The 17,764-nt window shown below is 44.9% G+C and overlaps 1 protein-coding gene across 8 annotated transcripts in view; it reads left to right on the top strand.

Moving 5' to 3' along the window:
• CASK (calcium/calmodulin dependent serine protein kinase) overlaps positions 1 to 17,553 on the top strand; it is a 386,526-nt gene extending 368,973 nt beyond the window's left edge. For 6 of the 8 annotated variants that reach the window (XM_029240363.1, XM_029240356.1, XM_029240362.1 and 3 more), the window contains 3 exons: positions 2,352 to 2,554; positions 12,627 to 12,710; positions 16,172 to 17,551. In XM_029240363.1, coding sequence (XP_029096196.1) covers positions 2,352 to 2,554; positions 12,627 to 12,710; positions 16,172 to 16,348 — 464 coding nt within the window. In that variant the 3' untranslated portion in view covers positions 16,349 to 17,551. Of the gene's footprint in view, positions 1 to 2,351; positions 2,555 to 12,626; positions 12,711 to 16,171 lie in introns of all 8 variants that reach the window. The other 2 variants (XM_029240361.1, XM_029240358.1) reach the window with 2 other exon arrangements.
• Positions 17,554 to 17,764: the final 211 nt, after the last annotated feature.

The following is a 17,764-nucleotide window of genomic DNA, read 5'->3' as shown; positions in this document are numbered from 1 at the left end:
TGTGTGTGTGTGTGTGTGTGTGTGTGTGTGTGTGTGTGTGTGTGTGTTATCATTGTTGTCGTTTAACAAGACTGAGCTCGTTCAGTCTATTTGTAACCTAATTTTTCCAACAATATGCCATAAATGTTACCCAGATGAATTATTCTTCAGAAAAATAGGTTTTAATGATAGTATAATTTTCTTTGATATAACAATATTTTCCTTAATCTGTACCTAAATTCTTGACTTTTATCACTTTTAAAACCCAGTGTGCTATCCACTGTTTATTGTAAAGAATTTTAAATCTGTAATATTTTTATTCCCCTTATTTTCTATATCTTATCCTTAACCTCTTGTCCTCTTTGTTTCCTCAACTACAAAATGAAGTGATTCCAGGAAAATAAAGAGGATTTGAGATCATATGAACACTTAGCAGATACTGGATAGATAATAGCCATCTTGCTACCATCATTTTATTTTATTTTTTATTATTATTATTATTCTAAAGTTTAAAATTTGAATCCCAAAAGCTTTTTAGCAGTTAGAGCTTTGTTCGGGGTGGGAAGAGCTAAAGGAGAATGATTTTTAAGAGCAACAGGAGCGTGAATTCCCTGGCGGTCCAGTGGTTAGGACTCTGCGCTTTCAACTGCCGAGGGCCCGGGTTCAATCACTGGTCGGGAAAAAGAGCAATACGAAAAAATGGGAAGATTGGCTCCATCCTGTAGGGCCTTCCAATGCCATGTCAGCACCATTTACTGTTTTCTCTACATCCCAGAGAGCTGTGAGGCTTCATAAGACCACTCTCATCCCAGAACCCTGTCTGATTTACTCAAAAAAGAAATTCATCAAATATTCTTTCAGTTGGTACCACTGGAGTTTTCTAGTAAAACGCTTTAAAATGTTCTTTTAATTCTCCTTATGACTAGATCATGAATACAGCAAGCTTCACTAACATTTAGTTTCTTCTTGATCACGTAAGCAATTGAACTTCCATGTTATTAAATGGCCAATTAACTAGCTTGGTTTTAAAGTGTGTTATTGCTGACCCCAGTCATGTCTACTTGCTGTAATATTTGACCCTGGGTGTATACATAGCATATGTTTACCTACCGAAATGACTGAAGATAGGACAGCATCAACATAGTATGCTGTTTCTTCAGCTTTTCATGTGCCTGGAGAAAGGGTTCTTCTTTAAAACATCCACATTTTGATGTCCATGAGCACTTGGCAGTTCTACAGTCTAGTTGGGGCAGGAGAGGGGAAACTCCCCCTGGGTTTGGACTCATGTACAACAAAGAATAGCATGAATTTGTTCTTGCTCAAAAAAGGAAAGAAGCAAAGGGAGAAAGAAAACTAAAACTGCTGTTCCTGGCTTGTCTAGAAAAACATTTCCTAAAGTGTGTTTTGCAGAATCCTGGTCCTATTAGTATCCCACAGAACTAGGACTTATTGGCAGATATTTTAGTATACACTCGCTTAGGTCAGGGGTCAGCAAACCTTTTCTGTAAAGGACTAAACAGCAAATACTTGAGGATTTGAAGGCCATATGGTCTCTGACACAACTGCTCAACTCTGCCATTGTGAAAGCAGCCACAGACAATATGTAAACAAATGAGCATGGCTCTTTTCCAGTAAAACTTTATTTACAAGAACAGACAGTGGGCCGTATTTGGCCTACAGGCCCTAGTTTGCCAATTCCTGCTTTAGGTCTTTCCTAACTATTATGGCCATATCTGGCTATGGTCATTATATTTTCAATATGGTATCCCTTCTGCTGTATCCTGACATTCTCCTTTTGCATGATGCTGTATACCAGCACTGTTCAATAGAACGTTCTCTCATAAATGACAGCATTAGATATCTGCACTGTCCAGTACAGTAGCCATTAGCCACATGTGGGTACTGAACCCCTGAAATGTGGCTAGTGAGACTGAGGAACTGAATTTTTAATTTTATTTAATTTTAATTTACTTAAATTTAAATAACCGTATGTGGTTTTCCATTTTTTTTAATTCTTCTTGTTTCCTTCTCTTAAGACCTAACTGCATTAAGGCATAGAGTGAGTTATGTTAACCCTGGGTCATTTAGTGTCTTTCCCCTGTGGTGACCCATGAAGGGATGAAATAGATCTCACCTAAACACAGAAAGATCCACCAAACCAAACAACTAACCAACTACTGTGGTCCGATGTCACATAAACAAATACGACTTCTAGAATTTAGTTCTACAAAGCTACTGGGGGTGGGAACAGGGCATGAGATATACTACAGAATCCATAGCTTTTAAGAGGAGATTGAGTCTGGGTAGGTCCATTGGGAGCATCAGCTCATAAGCTCAGCCTTTTAAACCTCTCCTGACATGTAACTTTGCAGACACCACCAGACCTCCAAAGAAAGATGAAGAAAATGGAAAGAATTATTACTTTGTATCTCATGACCAAATGATGCAAGACATCTCTAATAACGAGTACCTGGAGTATGGCAGCCACGAGGATGCAATGTACGGGACAAAACTGGAGACCATCCGGAAGATCCATGAGCAAGGGCTGATCGCAATACTGGACGTGGAGCCTCAGGTAATGCCTAGCCAACCCTGGCACCCTGTCGTCCTGCCTGCATGCTAAGCTCAGGTTCTGAAATGAAAAATGGCATCAGAACATCACAGGTCACATAATAATTTAATAGTAAGCTACAGGAAAGTATCGGCAATGAAGGCACCATGAGTTAACCGTCTAGAATGCAAGCTGACTAATCGTTGCACTCAGGGCACACACAGTGTATTTAAGAAGTAGAGACTGTTCTCTTATGAGATTCGGTATACTCAGAAGCTCAATAAAGTGCCCAGTCGGGTCTGTGCCTGCCAGAAATCCTACAGGAGTCTGACTCAGGATGAGACTCTGGCGCTTTAACACAGCAGCCACCTTTCCTCTCTTGGTACAGCTCACGCTAGACCATCAGAGTCTCTGCCAGCATCTTACGTTAATCGCCAGCAAGAAATTCTGATCCTGGGGCCTGGGTCCGAAATACAGCACCAGCTTTATGAATGCAAGCATGAGCGAGCCCCGGGGGATGCCAGGCAGAGCAGGGATAGAGACCCGTGGTGGTTCTTAGCCTCTGCCATATCTTTACTGAGGGACAATGCCTGGCCCTGAGCTAAAACTAGGAGGCATATGGAGAACTTGGAGAGGAGTCAGAGCTAGACGCAGAGACGATTAGATGATCTGCAGATACGTCCTACACTAGAAGCAATAGAAATTGTTAAACTTGAAAAGGAGAAAGCCAAAGGCCTTACATCAAAAATGCTAACAAGCTATTTTTCATCTCTGAGGACAACCTAAGAAGAAGTGGGACTCAAAGCCCAGTAGGAAGGATTTGGGAGTTGTAGACATCAGGGCAGGTTACCAGAGAGGCTTGTGGATGCCCGTGTGACTCCCAGGCCTCCCGTTTCTAAGACCAACCTGTACCAAAAATCCCTTATCACTTACAAATAGAATCAGTATACCACCTGCTGAAATGGTAGACCAGCTCCCCTCAAGCAGGCTCCATTTCATCAGGGGGCCTACCTGGCTACCCCAGGCAGGGAAGATCCCTGTTCAAGGGCCACTGTATGAAACTTGGTCTCCTAGCCATCCCCGAAGGGAGGATGGAACCGGCTTAGCCAGGGTCTGTGTGACTTGGGGCCTGATGGCTCAGTTACTTGGCTCCAAGATCCTAACATCAGGGCCAGTGGCTTCACCCATTTCCATGTCACAGCACCTGATGGGGTTCTTGAACTTGGAATCTGGTTAAGGGGCTGGGGAGGAAAGCAACATTAGGGTGAACACTATACAGTTTACTTAACAATGAACCTGGATCTTTATAGAACTAAATATATGATGTGTAATGCAGACTGATTTTTGTTTAACTACTAATCCCTCCTTACTAGGGATTGGAAAAATCTTCTGGCCAGGGGTGGCTAGAGGAAAAGTCTCAACCCTGGTCCTGGTCTTCGACATCCTCTCCTTGGGTTCCACACTGGTCTTCACCTGAACGTCGTTTTCTGCTGGTAGCAATGTCTCTAGCAGTATGCTGGCTGCGGGGCTCCTCAGACCCCCTCTGCATTACCTCAGTCCACTTTCCAGGGCTTTCTGCCTCACCTGCTGCCGCCACCACCGCCGCTATTGCTGCTGCTGCCCCATTCCTGGCGTCCAGCTCTCCCCATGCCCAGCCCAGCCCAGCCCAGCCATGCACTGCTCTGCACTGCTGAGCGGGAGATACTTCTCTCAGCCTTATCAGGCTGCCCACAGCAGTCACTTTCACGTGTGGCACTGGGCACCAGAACACCCCTCGGCCCGGCCTGGGCGTTTTCCCTGCTTCCTGTCTGCTGGAGGGCTCACTGCATTCTTCTCGCCTGCTTCCTCTGTCCCCTCCTCAGAACCGTGATCTCTTGGGAGAGATAGGGATCCTGTTCTCTGCCTGAGCCTCTTAGGGCCCGTGGCCCTGGGGTCAGGTATCACCCGGATCCTGCTCCTCTAGTTGGTCTGCTTGACCACTCTGGTCCCAGGCTCTCCTGCCCAGTGCTCCCAGGCCTAGTCCTGCTCTCACACCGGCCACTGCATCCAGCGGTCCAGCTGCAGGTGCCCACAGGCCCTGCACCGCTTGGGCTTCTCTGCCTTCGGCCCACTTTCTCCCCAGGCTGGACAAGGCCCACACCCTGCCTTCAAGATGCCCGTGGCCATGACCAACTTGCTGTCAGGCAGGTCCTCGTTGCTCCAGGGAGGCTCTCTCCTTAGGACCTTTTCCCATCCTGGCCCATTTGATTACCTGCTGTACTGTACCTCAGACAGTTTGCCTCAACCAGCGTGTATTAAGTACTTGCTATATTCTAAGCATTGTGACATGAGCTAAGAATACAAATAAGGCAAGCTGGTAAGGGTGAAATTCCTTCCTCAGTGTTCATCAAAAACTGTCTATGACAGAAGTGCCATGTGGCTTTTTTTGGCTGTGTTGGGTCTTCATTTCTGTGCAAGGGCTTTCTCTAGTTGCGGCGAGCGGGGGGCCACTCTTCATCGCGGTGCACGGGCCTTTCACTGTCGCGGCCTCTCTTGTTGCGGGGCACAGGCTCCAGACGCACAGGCTCAGTAGTTGTGGCTCACGGGCCCAGTTGCTCCGCGGCATGTGGGATCTTCCCAGGCCAGGGCTCGAACCCGTGTCCCCTGCATTGGCAGGCAGATTCTCAACCACTGTGCCACCGGGGGAGCCCCCCATGTGGCATTTTTAAAAACCCTCCCATTGCTGACACCACTCCCACTCTGTGTGGACCATAGAAAGCCCCACCTAACACTGGGATTCAGCTCATTTTTTTTTTTTTTTTAGGCACCAAAATTTTTATTAACCCACCTTCTTGCTCTCTTTTGACATTATAAACCAAATTAATCTCTTTTTGACCCAGAGTTGTGATGGGAACCATCAAGTTACAATGTGCTTTTACGTTTCTTTGGCCCCTCTCAACCTCTGGCTATCACTTCTCTCGTCCTTTCTTGGCTATCCCTTAACAATATATTCCAACCCCTGTGAAATAGGGACTAAAAGTACCAACCTCATGGTTCTGAGGTTTAAGAGAATGCCAAGCACTAAGCCGGGCTCTCAGGAGCATTCAATTGCCGGCAGTTCCTCCACACCCTTTGACATAGCTCCTTCTCATCTCTCATGGGCTGAGGAACCGACGAGCCTGTAAACCAAGAACATGGGTAGAAAGTCCATAGGCCAAGTGAGGGCCTGGATGGTAAAGTGCGTGGGCTTTGTGATTACCACCGCCAACTTCCAGCCTAAGGAAGGACTGACTGAGTGAGCAGTTCCAAAACCCCTGAGCTCATGGTTCCCTGTGGGTAACTCCCATGTACCTCTATCATGACCAGGGCTTGAGGAGGGACTTCTCAATTCCCCCTGCCACACTTGGAACAGTATGAGGGATGCAGCAGAGGCCAAAGACTAAGTGACTAGCCCCAGGGAGTTGATGGGGAACATTATCAAACCAGTCTCAAAGGTGGTGCCATTTGTTCTTGGGGAGGAGAGGTGCGACCCAGGCAAGGACAGCAGCTGGAAGGCAAAGGGCAGGCCTGGTTCTCAATAGCGGTAGTGATCAGGTTTGAAGGGGCCATCACGGGACATGCCCAGGTACTGGGCCTGCTTCTCAGTCAGCTTCACATTCAGCTTGCCCAGGTGGGCTTCAGCCACTGCTTCATCCAACTTCTTGGGCAGAAAGTGGACCCCGACAGGGTACTTGTCTGGGTGGGTCCACAGCTCAATCTGCACCAGCACCTGGTTGGTGAAGGAGTTGCTCATCACGAAGCTGGGGTGGCCCATGGCGCAGCCCAGGTTGACCAGCCGGCCCTCGGCCAGAAGGATGATGCAGTGCCCGTTCTTCAACAAGTAGCGGTCCACCTGGGGCTTGATATTCACCTTCTCCACAGCGTTCTCATTCAGCCACTTGACATCAGTCTCCACGTCAAAGTGTCCGATGTTCCACACAATGGCGTCATCTTTCATCTCTTCAAAGTGCCGGCCGAGGATGATGTCGATACAGCCCGTGGTGGTGACAAAGATGTTGCCCTCCTGACAGGCCTCATCCATGATGGTCACGTCATAGCCCTCCATGGCAGCCTGAAGCGCGTTGATGGGGTCAGTCTCCGTGATGATGACGCGGGCCCATCTTATACAGGTTGTAGACCCCCGTTGTGGTCTCTCCGGAGCTGCATCGGATGCCTGACAAGGAGCTGTGGGTACTTGGTGTGGATGAGGTTGGTGAGGTCACCACCATCGTCCAGAATCATGTTGAGGGGCCCGTCCTTGAAGTACAGCGTCTGCTCAGTGCACCAGATACTCCTCGTCCGTTTCACCCTTCCAGGCGTACACTGGAATGCCAGCCTTGGCAGTGGTAGCTGCTGCATGGTCCTGGGTGGAGAAGATACTGCAGCTGGACCACCGCACCTCAGCACCCAGGGCAACGAGGGTCCCAATGAGGACAGCTGTCTCCACGGTCATGTGCAGGCAGCCGGCAGTGAGGGCGCCCTTCAGTGGTTTGGAGGCCGAGTACATCTCCCACATGCACGTCAGGCCCGGCATCTCATTCTCTGCAAGGTCCAGGGCCTTGCATCCCCAGGCGGCCAGGCTGATGTCATCGACTTTGTAAGGCAGCTTGTCTGACGTGCTGGCGGCATTTCCGCACAGAGTGATGGACACGGGCGAAGGGGGCTGAGCCTCAGGCTGGGGATAGGCGCAGGGCGGGTGGCGCCGGGCAGGGCCAGCTCATTTAGTTTGTGCCGTCTTAATTAATTTTAGATAGTTGAGTCCAAACCAAACACATGTCTAATTATACTGTATAAGATGTTGTGGTTCGACTTTAAACCTAAGGGACTATCCTAAAGACTTAAACCAGAAGAAAATGAGTAACCTGGCTTCTTTTAAAATAATGAGAATAGATTGTGTTCCTCTATTTTGCCAAGCATTAGTACTCCTTACCTAATCCTTGTAACACCGAGCTAGAGACATCAGTATCTACTTTTGAGGATGAAGAAACCAAGGCTTAACGTAATTTTCACTTGAACAGTCTTGGTTTGGATTTGGGGGTTTTTGTTTTGTTTTTACAGTAAATCTTAGACTCCTTTCACTGTACCATCGTAGAAGAGTTAACCCTGTTTAATCCTTAAGTTGGTGTGCCTTGTATGTATGTAGTAGTACAATTTAAATCTTTATTTTAACATTTAGAAAAATCTGTAAGGCGGTCAAACCTGAGGAAAGCTATAGAGCTGACTTCTCATAAAGCCATGGCTCAGAAAATAATCTATGTCCCTAAAGCTGGAACTATAATAGCTCCAGTGTGTAATCAAAACAGTTTTAGATTTTAATTTTATTCTGATTTGTCCATTTGCAGCATTAAAGAGTTGACAGTAGCAGAATATTTGTGGCTTTGCTTCTGCCCCCAGAGGGAAAGGTTGTCATCAAGGGGTAGGTACAGTCTGGTTAGGAATCTGTGCTTGGAAACAACAGCCATGTTTTGAGCTAGAGGCTGTTTTGTGAAGTCAGTTGGCTCTCTTAAGATTGTTTCTGGGGTCACTGTGTTCTTCCTTAAGCCCTTAGACCTTTGTGCAAAATGACTCAGATGCTTGCCCTTTTTAATTTTGCAAAAAAACAGATAAGTCTTAAAGATGTCTGCTTCTTAGATACTTGGTCAAATGAGTTTTTATTCCTTGAGGGTAGTAACCTGACAATTATTGGCCATAGATGAGCCATTAAATCAATTTATCTCCAAAAGAGAACTTTAAATGTTAAATTAATGCTTCTTTGGCTGTTTGAACCCAGTGTATTTTCAGTGATCTTTCTAGACTCTCTCTCCCCTCTCTGGGATTCAGAAAGAGATATTTGCCTGTAAATATTAACAAATTTGTGTCTCATCTTAAAAGTCAAAAAGGAAGAGGTTTTAGAGATCATCTTAAAGCCTACCTATTAGTGGCCTGAGGGAGGGGAATCCTTGTGAAGCAATTTCATTTCCTGTTCCTGAACTTCAGGCAAGCTGAGTCTGCACATGCACACACACACCAAAAAAACTGGCCCCCACTTGAGACCCATAAGTAGAGCAGAGTATGGGGACAGAGGCCTTCGAGAAAAAAATGAGGACATGTGTGGTGACTCTGCTGAAGATAAGAGGGAGACTAGGCAAGAACATCTCAGTCAGGATTCTAGGCATCTTATAATCTTTGAAAGTACAATAATATAGGAGAGAAACTCAAAGCCATGAAAAGGAGGAGGAAGCAAATATATTCAGTACTAACCACAGAGACTACTGTAGTTAGTTACTGTGATAAACGTGAAATTTGGCTCTGAACTTCCTGGCAACCAGTACAAAGAGGAGAATGTCACGGATCACATAATTCTCATCTAATAGAAGTATGTCAGTTCTTTCCTTGGAGTTAATTACTAAAAGAACATAACCTGATTCTTAGACATAAGAGGCATTTGGTGGTGTGGTGAGTACAGTCTTCCTGGACAGTCTCATGCAGTAGGTGCAGAATGACCTTCGTGTTTTCGTGGATAAAAACTAAGGGTGTGAATGCCGTGCAGAGAAGGGTAATCCGCAGGGAGCTAACGGTTGCCGAGTCGTGTGTTTTCTGGTGTAGAATAGAATAGCAGGCTAGAACTGAAAATACTCAGACAATTGGGTGGCTGTCAGGCTGCAGTCATTGAGTGGAGAAAAGACCATTTCACGACTGGGGTGGCATTCTCGACTTCATCCGTGGGTTGTGGCTGTGTGGACTTCCATCTGGCACTCAGAGTAGCTTCAGCGATGGAAGCAAGGGTAGGGACTGTGCCTTAGGACTTTTTTTTTCCCCATCTAAGTTGCCCAGAAGGTGGCTCTGGGTGGATGTGGGATGATGAGGAAACCTTATGTCTCAACTGACCCTGGAGTCACCTGAATTATGAGCACAGGAAGGATAGAAAAAGGCCCAAAATAATATTCACAAAAAGGACAGTTCTAAGTGAAGATCACTGTTAAGCTCGATTGAGCTATATACAGAGTTTTTCATGATGGTTGTTCCTTGCTAAAATCTTCAGTCACAAAAGGATTTGCAAGGAAATGCCAATTGCCTCTTTCAAAAATGAACATATAGAAGCTTGAAGAGCTCTCCCATGGGGAATCTGAGCCTGTGACTTTCACAATTAAAGCAGTTTGAGGGCAGGTAAAACAATGTGCCAGGCTCTCTTACCCCACAAGGAGAAACTGTAACTAAACAAGAGGAAAAGACAACCCTCAGAATGGGAGAAAATATTTGCAAACGAATCAACGGACAAAGGATTAATCTCCAGAATTTACAAGCAGCTCATGCAGCTCAATATCAAAAAAATCAAACAACCCAATCCAAAAATGGGCAGAAGACCTAAACAGACATTTCTCCAAAGAAGACATACAGACTGCCAACAAACACATGAAAGGATGCTCAACATCACTAATCATTAGAGAAATGCAAATCAAAACTACAATGAGGTATCATCTCACACCAGTCAGAATGGCCATCATCAAAATATCTACAAACAATAAATGCTGGAGAGGGTGTGGAGAAAAGGGAACCCTCTTGCACTGTTGGTGGGAATGTAAATGGATATAGCCACTATGGAGAACAGCATGGAGGTTCCTTAAAAAGCTAAAAATAGAACTACCATACGGCCCAGCACTCCCCCTACTGGTCGTATACCCTGAGAAAACCATAATTCAAAAAGAGTCATGTACCACAATGTTCATTGCAGCACTATTTACAATAGCCAGGACATGGAAGCAACCTAAGTGTCCATCAACAGATGAATGGATAAAGAAAGATGTGGCACATATATACAATGGAATATTACTCAGCCATAAAAAGAAACGAAATTGGGTCATTCGTAGAGATGTGGAGGGACCTAGAGTCTGTCAGAGTGAAGTAAGTCAGAAAGAGAAAAACAAATATCGTATATTAACGCATATATGTGGAATCTAGAAAAACGTTACAGATGAACCTATTTGCAGGGCAGGAATAGAAAGGCAGACGTAGAGAACAGATGTGTGGACATGGTGGCGGGGGAGGGTGGGATGAACTGGGCGATTAGGTTTGACATAAATACACTACCATGTGTAAAACAGATAGCTAGTGGGAACCTGCTGTATGGCACAGGGACCTCAGCTCGGTGCTCTGTGATGGCCTAGTTGGGTGGGATGTGGGAAAGGGGAGGGGATGTGTGTATACATATAGCTGATTCACTTCACTGTGTGGCAGAAACTGACAACATTGTAAAGCAAGTATAGTCCAATAAAAATAAATAAGTAAAAAAATAAAATTCAGAAACATAATCCTAGGAAAAGTGAATCTTGCACTAAACAGGAAAGTCAAAACCTTTACCAACCAATTTGCCTCTTACATGCCTTTATATTCATAGAGGCCAAGAGATTCTCTTCAGCCATGAAAGCACAGTGCCCTCTAGTCAAACCTGCCTCAAAAGGCAAAATAGACTTTGTGTGAATTATATGTACTGCTTTTACATTTTTGTTTGATCAAAAGACTATTTCTGCCAGGTGCCATCTGGGGCATGAGGAGGACAACTGAACAAGACGCAGCCCCTGCCCTCAGGAAGCTTAGCCGCCAGCATTCAGGCACTTGCATTTCCAGGGTGGCGGGCACTACAGGTGCCTAAGTGTGGGTGTGTCAGGAGCATACCGGCAGGGCGCCTGACTCGGCTCAGAGCTCATAAAGGACTTTCCAGAAGAAAGAACACTCAGCCAAGCAATAGGGAAAGTGGGGAGGGGGATGAGGGGATGGAACGTCCAGGCGGAGGGAGTAGGAAGACAAAGGCTGGCCCTTTCTGGAACTGAAAATACTTCGGCGGGTCCAGTCCATTGGAAGGGAAGAGACAGAAAGGTAAGCGTGGGCCAGCTCATGAGGCAGGGATCTGACATTTATGCTCAGGAGGGTACATTTTATCCCAAGGCCAAGAAGGAGCTCCTGAAGGGCTTGGAGTGGAGGTGTGATGGAATGGGATTTGCATTTCCAAAAGACTGTTCTAGTGGCAGGGTTTAGTAGGATTGGAAAGCAGCAAAACTGGAGGCAGGGCACCCAAACTGCTACTACAGCAAACCAGACACAAGAGGGAGGAATAGGGCAAAGCAAACAATTGAAAGGCTATTTACAAAGCAAACTATGTGGCTAACAGAATAGACATGTTAAATTCTTATATAAAGGACAGCAAAATATTTACCCCTGACGCATACGAATTAATTACATGTCAGTCATTTGTGAACTGTGTGCCTATGTTGGGTTTTGTTGCGGGGTTGGGGGTGTCCTGTCCTAGGGGAGCAGCAGAAGCAGCAACCCCTTATCAGAATCAACTCCCACAGCATCAGATACTGGCTTTGCAGTATGTCTGTGCAAACTAGTAGCTTGCAGTTAGAGGTTTCTGATACCTTGGAATGGAACTGAAAGGGGCCTCAGAGGTCCCTCTCCCTTGTATGCGGCATCTTCTCATGGGCCTACAAATTGCCCACAGCCATACGGCTTCTATAGTGGCTCCAGGCTCCATCCCTGGACAGAGTGTGCCATCCCTATGAGTCCCACAGAGGAGAGGGCTTTCCTCAGGACAACTCAGAAGGCCTATGTCAGTGCGAACACAGCCCTCGCGGTCACAGTGGCCATGATTTGCTCTCCTCATGAGCAATCTGAAATTTGAAATGTGGTGTAGTGCACTCTGGATAAGTGCTGAAGCCACCCTGCTGGTCTGAGTCTACCCCAAAATGCATTTCCTAGGAATTAAAATTCAGGCTACAATTAATAACCAGGTTTAAATGAACATTAACCAACATAATCAGTGTTCACTTTTCTGAAGAAAAATAAGTCGGATTGATTCATGAGATTCATAAGAAAAACGTCCAGTTTGTCAGCTTTTATTTGCCAGTGGCTATTTTCCATCCTTTGGATGAAAAGAAGTAATATAAGTTATTTATAAAGTTGGTAAATTTAATATCTTGCCAAAAATTTGAATCAAGGGCTTTTCCAGTTGTATAATTTTCTGTGAACTCATCTGAATGTTGCATTAGTTATTTCTCCTTTTAAGTCTCAGTTTTCTTTTTTTTTTTTTTTTTAAACACAGGCACTGAAGGTCCTGAGAACTGCAGAGTTTGCTCCTTTTGTTGTTTTTATTGCCGCACCAACTATCACTCCAGGTTTGAATGAGGTAAGAATTAATCAGTTTTTCCTCTAATAGCATTCCCCCCGAGTAAGGATGCATTTGTGTTGTGCATTCCAGAGCAAAGCCCTATCTCATTAAGACAACTAAATGAAGCTCTGCTTTGTTTTCCATGCTGGCCAGTAAGATTTCCAGAGCTTGAGGTCCTCTTTCAGGAGTAGGAATTACACACCACAGAGAGGTGTGGTTCTTCTGAGATCAGAATCATTAGGCAAATGCCAGCTTTAGTCTCCAGTGCAGTCCGCGCCCTGGGGGCCTTATCCATGGCCTTATCCATGGGTCTGCTCCTGCCCTGCGGGGCTACCAGCCCCTCCTCCCCTGATAGCGACTGTGCTGAGAGCTCTGGGCCAAGAATTGCCTTGCCTGGGGAGAACTATAAGGCATCCACCTCCTTGGCTGGGCTGCCCAGACTCCCCCAGGCAGCCTCCGGAGTGGAACCCGTGCAGAATCTCTACCCAGGCCGCTGGAGACTACCAAACCTGGAAATGAGCTCTGTCCCCTCTCAGGCCTACTTAAGTCAGCAGCCGCCACGGAGATGGTGCCCGCGAGGGTCGGCAGCACCATCTAGAACCAGGCTGGCTTACACAGCCTTCTATTGCTGGGCAGATAAGAAGGTAGTTATGGAGTGTCTGGTGAGTATATTGCTGCTTATCTGCTGTAGGGTCGTTCTTAAGAGGAAACTCTACACAAAGTTTTCCTGAAGGCCATCACTTCTGCAGGGTCTAGAAATCACCAGGACGCTCTTGGCACTGTTCAGTTAACGGTGGCCTAGACTCACCCCAGCTTATGACAGTAAAATCAAGGCTTGGAGATTTTCACTTTAAGGAAAATTAAATATCTAGATTTAAGGAAGATTAAAGAACTAGATTTCTATGTCACTCACATTTTTCAGTCATTTTTCGCCATTTCATTTGCAAAAGATGTATTCCTTGGTAAATTCTACTTCTCCATCTTATTTAATACACAAACATGTTTGAAACGCCACATTGTGGTTAGCTCTTATCCTTTGGTTACCATGTATTTTTCTTGAATTATCATCTTTGTTTTTGTTTTTGCCTATTTTCCTGCCCTTTTACTAATTTTCCATAGCTGCCAAAATGGTGCAGAAAATTGCCTGTAAGTACCAGCTAGGAGGTGATGAAATACAGCCTCGTCTCCTTTCATAGATTTAGAATGTAGACATTTTGTTCCCACAAATCCTTGCTTTTGCTGTTAGAATAAAGGCATTTTGTTTTCACTGAGTTAAACCCTGCTCACGTGTAAGTCAAGCCTGCAGACAAGCTGTTGTAGAGGAAGAAACTGACAAACATGGCTTCATCTTATAAGATCCTTAAGAGGGAGCTTTATTTTTTTGTGTGTGACGAGAACTGCATTAAAAATTTGATGCTCTCAGCCATAAATTTTCTTGAATGTTTTCATCAGCCCAGCTTTCTGAGCAAATTATAAACTCTGCTAGTGGTTCTTGAAGCCCACCCAGGACTGTATATTCCAATAGAATCCCCTAGCCCGGAGAGTGACGTGGTAGGAATTGCTCCTTCTCATACTGGTAGGAAGCACTCCTGTCTTTGGGTGAATGCATGTTTCCTAAAATGGGGCTTTTGCTTTGTGTTTATTGTAAAGCCACAGTGAAAATACTATGCTTTTTAAGTGCAAGCAGAAAGTGTGTTGATATGACCTTAGAAGGTGATGATTAACTGAGGTCTTATCTACACTGAAGTAGTTAACACCTAACATTCAAAGCATGCCACGTCCTGCTTTGAAATTCCGGTAGATGACAAAGCAGGTTAGGACACTCTCATTTCAGAGTGTCCTGATAGAAAAGATTGAGTCCCCAACTTTTCTGGTGTCTGTCATCCCCACTGTGGTGCTGTGATGGAATCGAGTGTTATTATTTCACCTCGAATCCCCTTGCCAGAGGGCTGCACCCACAGGCCGAGGTTCATCAGGAAGAGTCTCTTACGAACAGATGGGCCTCCGAGAAGAGGAGGGCTCCTAAGCCAGCAGTGGGTGCCAACAGCTCCCAAGTCCCTGAAGGCACCGCACCTTTTAGTTTCTCTGGAGATCTGTCTCTGTCATCATGGGCCCCCATTTCCTAGTAGACTTTCTCTGTCTCTTGACTATAGATTTAACACTCATCAAATCGTATAATGGCCAGTATTAGCCAAGTGCTTGTTCTTTCAGTAACATTTATTAAGCACTATGTATAAGCCACAATGCCAAGTGCTGGGCACAGCAAGGCAAGTTTGAGCTCTAGTTGGGGAGAGAGATACTAATCAAATAAACAGGTATTTAATTGTGTGTGTGTGTGTGTGTGTGTGTGTGTGTATATATATATATATATGTGTGTGTATATGTATATATATTTCAGACTCCACCCAACAGCTCAGCTATCTAGTCGGTTACTTTGACTTACAAAGTTTCCTGGTTTCAAATTTGAACTTGCCCATTAAAAGTTCAGCATAACAAGATCTGACCCGTGAAGATGCAGAGGCAGACTTTCTGGTGGCCCTTAAGAGATCCCCATCTTGAAAGAACTGCCATCCTGAGGCTCTTTGTAGTGCGCTGCAGGAGTTGAGGGAAAGCCTTTAACTGCCGCGAAGAGTTCAGTAGCTGCTTTTCCTTCAGAGTTGTTTCCATGAGAGATGTAAGTACTTATGAACAGTGATATTTGGCCATTTCCAGTGCAGACCAATGAGAGGGGATTCATCGGATGCCAGCTGCTGTTGTATCTGGGAAATGGCCTTATTTCATCCATTATTTGTAACATCCAAAAAGCTTTGCCTCTGGCATCCACTGCTGTTGAGTGAGGGCCATTATATGTAACTGAATTCCTGGAACATATTGAACCTCTAAGTAGAATAGAGAAAAATACAACTTAATTTGTTGTCCAGAGGCAGGGGCTTCTTGGCGCAAACACAGATGGGCTCTGGGGCCTGGCGCAAGCAAGTGCAGAGGACCAAGGGAAGGGGATGGAGGGCTCTGACCTCGTCCGTCCTCTGAAGCCCCCCCACCCCCCGCCAAACAGGAGAGTGGCTTGAGGGGAGGCGGGCCTGGGTCAGAGGAATGAGGACAGAGCGGCTCGACTCTGATAGTCTGTCCCCACTGACCCCAGGGCAGACACTGCTTGGCCGGGGTGGGGTGATGTGTTTGCTGAAGAGTGTCTGTTTCCTCTGGTCCGTCCGGTTTGGCGTGGAGCCCCCTGTTGCATGGTGAGCAGTCGTGGTTGCAAGCCATAGTTCTGTGACCCTGCCATCCCGGGGACCGTCATCTCCTCTGTCACGAAGCGGGCTTGGCCTCACGCCCAGATGTGGCACATAAAGGTCTGGCCCTGACTGTTTCTGACATTGGGACGGACAGAAATGTGACATGAGAAAAAAATCCGGCTGACTTTTCTCTTTGCTTTTCCCTCCTCCCACACCCATCCCTACCTCCATCCCATCACCATTTAGGATGAATCTCTTCAGCGTCTGCAGAAGGAGTCTGACATCTTACAGAGAACATATGCACACTACTTCGATCTCACAATTATCAACAATGAAATCGATGAGACAATCAGACATCTGGAGGAAGCCGTGGAGCTCGTGTGCACAGCCCCGCAGTGGGTCCCGGTCTCCTGGGTCTATTAGGCCTCTCCCCAGATATCTGCCGCATAACTGGGAGCCACCTCATACATGGAAAAGCCTCTGTTATCGGCCTTGTGTCAGCAGGTCGTGGTCCCTAGAGACTACCTAGTTGTAGTGTGACCTACATTTATAATTATTGTCATGTCCGAATAGATAGGAGGAGAAAAACAATTACACACTAATTTAAAGAGACAGTATCTTTTTTAATCAGTTCTCCTAAACTTTAATAAAATGTATCTTTAAATGTATGTATTATTCAATCCTTTGGAATGTTATATTTTTGGAAATCATAGCTTTTTATTTCCAAGGCCCCTAAAAACTGCACAAAATAGATGCTGCTTTCTATAATCTATTTTAATAATAATAAACAATGATTCTGTTACCTTGACTGGGGTTGGAACACTACATTCTTTTTAGAGTCTGATTTTATGGATTGGAATATCTTTCTTTCCTTTATTTATTTGAAATAATCAGTCTAGTGATTACAAAACTCATAAATTTTTAAAGGCCTTTTTTTTCCTTTTTTTTTTTTTAGAACAGTATTTTTTTTAAGTCCTTTATGTAACATCCAGATAATGTGATACTGTCTCTTTGAAGCACCCTGTAAACCTTTTAGAGATTTGAAGTTGGGTCTTGACTCTTAATGCATGTGGACAGTCGCGAGCGTTTATGCTGTCGGTGTGTCTGTGTTGGACAAAACAATCTGTAATCTACAGCAAAGTACATTCCGTTCACGGGGCACACCCAGGGGAATAAGAATAAAATGCTATTATGACTAAGTTGTAAACCTATGCACATCCCTTGCATTTCGGGCAACTTTATAAAAAACAAACAAAAAGAAACTGATTTTTATTAATAATAATCAATCATGTAGTGAAATGTGTTTGTAATTTTGTCTCAATTTAATTTGTTGTAAGGTGGGAGGGGGAATTGCTGGTTTCACCATTTCAGATCTGTGTTGTCTGAGAGTATTAACGTTTTAATTAAGCAAAGAAATGAGGATTTTTAATATGTATGTAATTGTTTTAAAGCACCCATTTTAAGAGAATATACTGTGCAATGAAGAAACCAGTTTAGGCATTTGCTATAAACTGAATTATTCCAAAAGAATAATCTATAACAGCCCTGTAAATTCCTTTAAAATGATAACTAACAGGACAGTTTGACCAATTTTTTTTTAAATATACTTCCTTTTATGTGTTCAATAATTAAATGCCTTTGGGTCCTTCATTTCATTATAGATTTGTTCAGGTTTACAAGGTGATGATCTTTTAGATTTTATAATCCATTAGATGCTCACTGAAACATCAAAGGCCCAGGAATGACTATCAGTTAGCAGGACAACAAAATACTCTGCACCCAAGGGCCACTAATGTGCACCTGTGCTTTCTCCTTCCTCTTGCTATATCCCTTGGCACA

This window comes from Monodon monoceros, unplaced genomic scaffold (genome assembly GCF_005190385.1).
Source record: "Monodon monoceros isolate NGI ecotype Baffin Bay Population unplaced genomic scaffold, NGI_Narwhal_1 Super_Scaffold_22, whole genome shotgun sequence".
Taxonomy (NCBI): Eukaryota; Metazoa; Chordata; class Mammalia; order Artiodactyla; family Monodontidae; genus Monodon; species Monodon monoceros.
This window is presented reverse-complemented; position numbering and strand designations above follow the sequence as displayed.